This window comes from Pyxicephalus adspersus, chromosome 5, assembly GCF_032062135.1.
Source record: "Pyxicephalus adspersus chromosome 5, UCB_Pads_2.0, whole genome shotgun sequence".
Taxonomy (NCBI): domain Eukaryota; kingdom Metazoa; phylum Chordata; class Amphibia; order Anura; family Pyxicephalidae; genus Pyxicephalus; species Pyxicephalus adspersus.
Window position 1 is genome coordinate 147,329,991 of NC_092862.1, and position 8,786 is coordinate 147,338,776.

Below are 8,786 nucleotides of genomic sequence, written 5' to 3' on the forward strand. Positions count from 1 at the left end.
CAGGGGCGGGGCGCAGTACGCAGGGGTGGGGAGGTGTATCATTGGGGAGAGGAGCGTATTATCGGGGTGGGGCGCAGTATCAGGGGCGGGGCGCAGTATCAGGGGGCGGGGCACAGTATCAGTGGGTGGGGCGCAGTATCAGTGAGTGGGGCGCAGTATCAGGGGGTGGGGTGCAGTATCAGGGGGCGGGGCCTATGTATTGGTGACCACATATGGCTGACCCGCCCTGTGATTTCCCCCGCAGGGTCTCCGGAGCAGCACACAGACCCTGGGTTGCTTCGTGTCCCTCTATTACATCTCCCCCAAGCTGAGCGGCCTGCTGCTGGTGGTGATGCCGGTGTTGGTGGGGGCCGGGGCTGTGATTGGCTCTTTCCTGCGCAGATTGTCCCGCCGTGCCCAGGAACAGGTCAGTTCCCGCTCTGTACACCTAGTGGGGGCGCTGTGTGTGCACCCACCATTTCCTCCATCCCGCCAGTCATGTGACCTCTTTCCTTCATTCAGATCGCTAAAGCCACCGGAGTTGCAGACGAGGCGCTGGGGAACGTGCGGACCGTCCGAGCATTCGCTATGGAGGACAGAGAGGTGGAGTGAGTGTTCTACCAATAATGCCGAGTGTCCCAGCTCCCCTGTCATCCAATCACATTGCAGCAACACAGGTTACAGAAGGAGGGGAACTTGGGATTGGGAGATCATTCAGAAATAATTGACAGGCATTTCACTTGCAGCTGACCTCCATCTGACCTCCATCTGACCTGCTTCAAACAGGATTTGCATCGTCATGTATAATGTGTCATCATTAGATTCTGTACAGATCAGCTCTGTGTGTAACCTGAAATCTCTGCAGGTTGTACGCCACTGAAGTGGAGCGCTCAGCCCAGATGAATGAAGTTCTGGGAGTCGGCATTGCGATGTTCCAGGGACTCTCAAACATTGCTCTGAACTGTAAGTAATATGTGTGTACCCCGTGTCGGGCTGTGCGTCCCCCCCCCGTGTCGGGCTGTGCGTCCCCCTGTATTTGTGTCACTGTGATTTCCTGACGATGGATGCTCCGGGTTTTCCCTGCAGGTATTGTCCTGGGAACTATCTTTGCTGGAGGATCTCTGATGGCCGGCAATGAGCTCTCTGCCGGTGACCTCATGTCCTTCCTGGTGGCCTCTCAGACAGTGCAGAGGTAAGTTGACAGCCAATGGGGGTGCAGATTTGTGGGACTTCCTCTCCTGACTCTTCCTTTCCTCCCCCTCAGGTCCATGGCTAACATGTCGGTGCTGTTTGGCCAGGTGAGTCATGTGATAACTCCAGGGAAGGGGGGTTCTCTGTGTCCCCATATAGCAGAGTCTCTTCACTTCCTGATTGACTGATGGGTGTCAGAAGGAGCAGGAAATGTGGGTGTCACCCCTCAATATTTCATCTCTTCTGTCTGTCAGGTGGTCCGAGGTCTCAGCGCAGGAGGACGCGTCTTTGAGTTCATGTGTTTGGAGCCGGAGATCCCCCTTACAGGGGGAACAAAACTTCCTCTGCTGAAAGGAGAAATTAAATTCCGTGACATCTCATTCAGGTACCATGTGACCCAAATTACCTACCACACGTGTGTCACACCCGACTGTCAGACCCCCTCCGATGTCACACCCGACTGTCGGACCCCCTCCGATGTCACACCCGACTGTCGGACCCCCTCCGATGTCACACCCGACTGTCGGACCCATGCCACACCCCCTTCTATACCACACCCCCTCTGATGTCACACCCCATCCGATGCCACACCCCCTCTTATGTCACACCCCATCCGATGCCACACCCCCTCTGATGCCACACCCACATTGTTGAGAATGTGCAGTCAGACATAGCAGAACCTCATTGGACGTTGAATGATTTTAAACTTCCTATTCTGCAGTTACCCAACACGGCCTGGCCAGGAAGTGCTGCGTGAATTTAACCTTCGCATTCCGCCTGGGAAGACGGTGGCCATCGTAGGACAATCGGGGGGAGGTAAAAAGAAATTTAGAAAATTGGATATAGACAATTAAATATTATCAGATGCTGGGAAATTTACCTACACAGGTAGAGGGCACTGCGGGTGAATAACGGTGTGGACCTATAAGAGCAGACAGTGTACAGCTGTGGCCCCTGGGAAGAGTAGGAGCAGACATTGCACAGCTGGGGCCCCTGGGTAGTGTAAGAGCAGACATGGAACAGCTGGAGCCCCTAGGTAAAATAGGAGCAGACAGGGCACATCTGGGCCCCTGGGTAGAGTAGGAGCAGACAGGGCACATCTGGGGCCCCTGGGCAGAGTAGGAGCAAAGATTGCATAGATGGGGCCCCTGTGTAGACTAGGAGCAGACATTGCACAGCTGGGGCCCCTGGGTAGTATAAGAGCAGACATGGAACAGCTGGAGCCCCTAGGTAAAATAGGAGTAGACAGGGGACATCTGGGGCCCCTGGGCAGAGTAGGAGCAAAGATTGCACAGATGGGGCCCCTGTGTAGACTAGGAGCACACATATGTGCACACATTCCATCTTTACTAATACTTTGTATATTTTACTATACTGATTGTGTTTCTTGTTCTGGTTCAGGAAAGTCCACAATTGCTGCTCTGCTGGAGCGGTTCTATGACCCTGACCATGGGGCGGTGGAGCTGGATGGGGTTGACATTCGCTCTCTGGACCCATCATGGCTGAGAGGAGAGGTCGTTGGGTTCATCAATCAGGTAAATCCGGTGCTCAGTACATCAGAAAAAAAATGTTTTTAGGTTGGAAATCCATGGAATGGCTGTCAGGTTTTTCACTTCCTGTCCCATAGAATCGGGAGAATCTCGGACATTTGTCATCGGTGTCCCCATTGCAAGATTTCCCCTCAGAGTTTATTTTGTCTGGCCAGATGTGGAAGTAAGAAAGACTTTTGGTAGGACCTAAACTATTAAAAGGAGCGGTTCTGTGGGTATAGGAGGACGCAGGATTATTTATGGTATTTCCTGTGTCCTCCCTGCAGACATCCCCCTCGCTGACTTCTCTGACCTTGTCTCTGCATAAATGCTGCCATCTTGGTAGAGGCGGGGATTTGCTTCCTCTTATCAGGGCTGCCCACCCCCAATAACGGGTAATGAAAGAGGAGGAAGCAGGGAGATCCTTACAGTGCATGCCCTCAGGTACAGCTTCCACTTCAGCAAGAACATAAGAACATTGGGAGCACAGGGGTTACAAAACCAAATCTCATCCCAAATCTGGGGGCACCAACAGAGGGAGTAGTGTCTTAGATGCCACACAGATATACAGGTATGGACAGGAATGCCTAGGCACAGGAAGTCACCTGATATACAGCTATGAGGTACAGAACAGGAGTGCCTAGGCACAGGAAGTCACCTGATATACAACTATGAGGTACAGAACAGGAGTGCCTAGGCACAGGAAGTCACCTGTTATACAGCTATGAGGTACAGAACTGGAGTGCCTAGGCACAGGAAGTCACCTGTTATACAGCTATGAGGTACAGAACAGGAGTGCCTAGGCACAGGAAGTCACCTGTTATACAGCTATGAGGTACAGAACAGGAGTGCCAAGGCACAGGAAGTAATATCACATACAGCTAACTTCCTACAGTAGTGTAATAAAATAATGCATTGCTGGAAGTGCTATAATATGGGGTGTGCGGGGTACACAGATCAGATATAGATGTCTGGGCTTTGTATTAAGGAACAATACACAGAAATATTCCATGTCCTGGCTGTGTCCCCGGCAGGAACCCGTACTGTTTGGCACCACTGTCCTGGAGAATATTCGCTTTGGGAGGCCGGAGGCTACAGACGCTGAAGTCTTTGAAGCTGCAAAGTTGGCCAATGCTGATGACTTTATCCGGAACTTTCCAGACGGCTATAACACTGTACTGGGTGAGCTTTGTATGATATTGTACCCCCCCCCCGTGTCACATGGGCAGAAATGGGGCCACCATAATCTCCAGAGGGCCAATCAATGGGCGAGCTGTATCAGGGGCCCATGTGGTGACTGGTTCTCATTACCTGGAATCTATTCTCATACAGCTTTGTCTCCTGACAGGGGAGCGTGGGGTGACCCTATCCGGGGGTCAGAAGCAGAGGGTCGCCATTGCCCGCGCTCTTCTAAAAGATCCGCGGATTTTAATTCTGGATGAAGCTACAAGTGCTCTGGATGCGGAGTCTGAGAGGACGGTACAGCTGGCTTTGGACCGCGCTGCCTCCGGACGCACTGTCTTAGTTATTGCTCATCGATTGAGCACCATTGCTGATGCCGATATCATTGTGGTTCTGTCCAAAGGCCGCGTGGCCGAGGTAAGTGACCAACAAATACCATACGTGCACAGCGACCCCTTCCTGTCATATATATAATGGATCCAGTCTGTAAGAAGAACCACTGGTACCACCACCAGTACCAGAACCCAGATGTTATGTAGCCCCTTATGGGTCACATATAGTCATGTCACATTATGAGGTTCCCCTGCAGGTAAGTGGCTCTGGGTCCGGTTTGTCCACCTGTGTAGGTGATTAGCCAGTGATACATAGCTCAATGGCCCAAATGTTTGAAAAAAATCAGAATGAATTCCCACCACCAGGGCAGGGCCCATGGTGGGGTGGACATAGAGACGCCGGGCCCATGAGGGGTCGGCCATAGAGACGCCGGGCCCATAGTGAGTTAAATAAAGAGACGCTGGGCCCATTGTGGATTGGTTATAGACACGCTGGCTGTGATTCGCTGGTACAATGATTCACAATAAACCTTTTTATTCCTTTCTATTAGAGGGGGACTCATCGTGATCTGCTGAGAATGGGGGGTCTCTATGCTGAGCTAATACGCAGGCAGAGCCAGGAGTCCCAGTGACACCAGAACATTCCAACATAGCAGCCACAATGGAGAAGATCATCCACTGCAATCACTCCACAAACCTCCAGAACCGGACCAGAACCATAAATCCTCCAGGAGGGGTGACCCGTCCTCCTCTAGACAGAACCTCATCATAGCTCTCCACTCATCTGCATAGAGGAGAAATGACTGACCTGACTGCACATTGTACCCCAAGTGTATGAAGCAGCCCCACCACAAGGGGGCAATGTCTGCGTGACCCCCCTCACCCTCCAATATATGGCCAATGGCAGCTGATTAGACCTCCGCTGACATTTCAGAGCATCTGCAACAAATAAATTATTTTCAGAAATATTCCAGTTTTGGTGATTATCATGTGTGAACCCTGCAAAGGAACGCCATCAGTCCTGGTATAGGTGGAGATGGCATATATATATTAACTAGTATTTATATAGTGCTGACATAGTCAGCAGCGCTGTACAAAGTCCTGACATGACTGTGATCACTATATATGGGGAGTAGTATGATGGCGTCATTGCTGTAATAGGAAGGAATGGATTTATATATGAATATCTGATCACATGCAGATGGAAGTTCTTGTGCTGCTGAAGATTAGAGATGAGCGAGTGAGATTTGTAAGTTTGATCCCGCAGCGAATTAAGCCGTTCTCGCTTACTGAACATTTAAGCGAGAACGGTTCTGTGATTCGCCATGAGGTCGTGTTCAAATTAGGAAAAATGCAGGGGGAGGGAACGGCGACTATTTCTGGCGGGAATGGCGCAGCCGGGAGCGAATCATTTGCTCCCAGGATGCACAGCAAGGCCCAGCAGCCCAATCAGCAAAGATCTCAGAATAGGTATATATACAAGGGGGAGGGGTTAGTCACTATATCTTGCGTTCTATGTGAGGGAGAGACGTGTATTGTGACAGGGACAGGTTAGGAGTCTTCTGTATATCTCGAAATATACAGATTGTGCAGTTTTTCTTGCTAGTTATCCAAAAAGGCAAAAACATTTCTGTTCTCTACAAAAAGAGATATTTCAGTCTGATACCTCTTGCAATCTATTACATATTTATCACAAAAGCCATTGTGCATTGTGACAGGGACAGGTTAGGAGTCTTCTGTATATCTAGAAGTATACAGATTGTGCAGTAAAAGTTGCTACCTCCTCTACGTTTCTGTCCTACTGTACAAAAACACATATTTCAGTCTGATACCTCTTGCAAGCTATCCAAAAGGCCATAAAAATTCTATATTTCTCTCAAAAAAGTACAAATATTTCATTGTTTGATACCTCCTGCTATTTACCAAAGAAACCGTTTGGTACAGGTGCATTTTTCCCGAATAAGATGAGCGGTAGACGCAGGGGAAGGCGTGGCGTTGGGCGTCTGGCAGGAGGCATACTCCGGAGAGTCCATCATTGTATGACAGCAGCACAAGTTGTCACACAGGTGTGAGATGTGTGCGGAGTACCGCTGGTAGATTTATTGAGAGGGCGGAATACTTCACATTCAGCAATAGTTGGAGCCTCTACAGTCCTGACCTCTTCATACTCCCACTTACCCTACACCTCTCATGTCTCTTCACACTTGCAGAGTAGAGTCAAGCTTTCCCCGCTGATTCCACCAAGCTGATGCCAGCTAGCAATTATTATTAATAAATAGGATTTATATAGCGTAGGATAATATGCAGCTATGTAAGTTAAATAGGGGTGCGTACATTAAATAGCAATGCATTCTCCTCCTGTTTAGACGGCAGAGACTTTCTAGTGGGTGGAGTTCTCCCTTTCTCAATGTCCTAATGTTTGTGCCGCCTTCTGTACACGTTCTATCATGCAAAAATCCTATTTGCCTGTTGTCACCTTGCTGCCATTTTCTGGAAAACCACAAGGCCTTTTGGAACTTTTGTATTTTCCCTTGTTACCATTTTTCTCCTACACTTATGTAGCAAAACTAGTGCTTCTAACATGTATAGGGGCTTTGCTAATAATGTTTAAATGTCGGCCCATTGACCATTGGAATTTGCGAAATCGGTTGGGCAAAATTTTGCAAACCCACCGGAAGTACGAGGAATTTTCTCGTAGAACTGTCAGTGCCTTCTCGCTCATCCCTACTGAAGACGCTTTGCAGAACCCCAATATTATTATTACACAGTATTTATATAGTGCCAACATATTATGTAGCATTGTACAAAGTCCATAGTCATGTGACTAGCTTTCCCTCATAAGAGCTCACTATATAATGTCCCTACCATAGTCATATGTTTTTATCACAGTCTAAGGTCAATTTTTTTTTTGGGGGGGGGACAATTAACCTAACTGCATGTATTTGGAATGTGGGAGGAAACCCACACAAACACGGAGAGGACATACAAACTCCGGAGCCCTATTCCCCTATATACAGCCCCACCCCTGTCCATTACTAATGGTACATTCCAAGCAGCTTATCTGCCCTTCCATTCTCTTTAGTCTGAGGCCTCTGTGATTGACACTTCACCTGCAGAACACCTACACCTCCCACCAGGTGTGCACTGCATAGATCAGGGTGTACCAAGATGGCTGCCAGTGGGCGCCCCGCACCCTTTCCAGCACTTGAGCAGCCATGAAACACATACACACAGACACACACACACCGTCTGTGCGTTCCCTTTAGTTTGAGCCCTCTATGGCTTACTCTCTCCCTGATGAATTTCTATATACCCCATCCGGGTGTATATAAATCAGGGTGTACCAAGATGGCTACCGCATGGAGCCCCACCCCCTTTCCTATGGTAACAGCGTTCTTTGGAGGAGATACTGAGGGTTGGTTAATGACGTCACAAGGCAGAAGCACGGATTGGTGCCCTGCGCTCCCGTCCATGTGATTAGTGACAGGTGTGGGCGGGACTTTGTAATGCGCAGGCGCAGTACGGGAGAGGAGACAGCGCAGAGATGCAGAAGTATGAGAAGCTGGAGAAGATCGGAGAGGGTGAGCGGAGCCTGGGGGGAGGAGTCACGCCAGCCCGGGGATGTGAGGCCTAGCATTCCATGGAAAGGAATACTATAGAACGGGGATGTGAGGCCTACTGCACTGACATTGTTTTTATTATCGGTGGAGTGTTGTGGTATCCAGAGGCAGATTTATCATTGTGTCAGAGACATATCAGAGAGGGGGCACCGAGCACAGCAACACAAATACTTCATTTATCAACACCACAGAGGGCATGGAAAGACGGGCACACCGATAGACACGGGCAGCCGATAGACACGGGCACACGGACAGACCGGCCACCTATAGACGGGCACACCGATAGAGACGGGCACACGGACAGACACGGGCACACCGACAGACACGGGCACAGCGACAGACCGGCCACCTATACACGGGCACACCGACAGACACGGGCACAGCGATAATAACACTGACTGCTATAACAACCCAGTGTGACCCGAACAGATCCTCTTACCTCCTCCTATATAACCCCACCACCTCCTCTGTACAATCCAATCCTCTTCTTTATGATCCAACCAAGTCCTATAACACCCAATCACCTCCCATATAACCCAGCCCCCTCCTCACCCAATCAGCTCCTCTATACAATCCGACCACCTTCTATATAACTCAACCAGATCCTATAGGACCGGACCGCTTCTTGTATGACCCAACCAGCACCTTTATAGGATCCATCAACCTTCTGTATAACCCAACTCCCCTTCACAAGATCCAGCCAGGTCACCGGTACCACATCCCATAGAACTCCTCCATCTTCTCTGAAATTCTGTAGAACCAAACCAAGTTCCATACAACCCAACCTCCTACAACACCCGCCCCACCGTATGACCCAATCACCTCCTATATGAGAGGCCAATTCCCAGCTGTAATCTGTGTGATCCCTCCAGATCCCTGATCCCCATGTTATGTCTGTGTGATCCCTCCAGATCCCTGATCCCTATGTTATGTCTGTGTGATCTCTTTAGATC

The 8,786-nt window shown here is 49.7% G+C and overlaps 2 protein-coding genes across 4 annotated transcripts in view; both read left to right on the top strand.

Moving 5' to 3' along the window:
• ABCB8 (ATP binding cassette subfamily B member 8) overlaps positions 1–5,181 on the top strand; it is an 8,936-nt gene extending 3,755 nt beyond the window's left edge. For all 3 annotated transcript variants that reach the window (XM_072413099.1, XM_072413096.1, XM_072413098.1), the window contains exons 6-16: positions 245–406; positions 502–587; positions 845–942; positions 1,066–1,171; positions 1,244–1,277; positions 1,425–1,555; positions 1,892–1,986; positions 2,572–2,705; positions 3,734–3,881; positions 4,048–4,298; positions 4,765–5,181. In XM_072413099.1, the coding sequence (XP_072269200.1) occupies positions 245–406; positions 502–587; positions 845–942; positions 1,066–1,171; positions 1,244–1,277; positions 1,425–1,555; positions 1,892–1,986; positions 2,572–2,705; positions 3,734–3,881; positions 4,048–4,298; positions 4,765–4,845 (1,326 nt within the window). In that variant the 3' untranslated portion in view covers positions 4,846–5,181. The remainder of the gene's footprint in view (positions 1–244; positions 407–501; positions 588–844; positions 943–1,065; positions 1,172–1,243; positions 1,278–1,424; positions 1,556–1,891; positions 1,987–2,571; positions 2,706–3,733; positions 3,882–4,047; positions 4,299–4,764) is intronic.
• Positions 5,182–7,680: 2,499 nt separating this feature from the next.
• Positions 7,681–8,786, top strand: part of CDK5 (cyclin dependent kinase 5) — a 10,710-nt gene continuing 9,604 nt past the window's right edge. Inside the window, exon 1 of the mRNA XM_072413132.1 lies at positions 7,681–7,794. Coding sequence (XP_072269233.1) covers positions 7,758–7,794 — 37 coding nt within the window. The 5' untranslated portion in view covers positions 7,681–7,757. The remainder of the gene's footprint in view (positions 7,795–8,786) is intronic.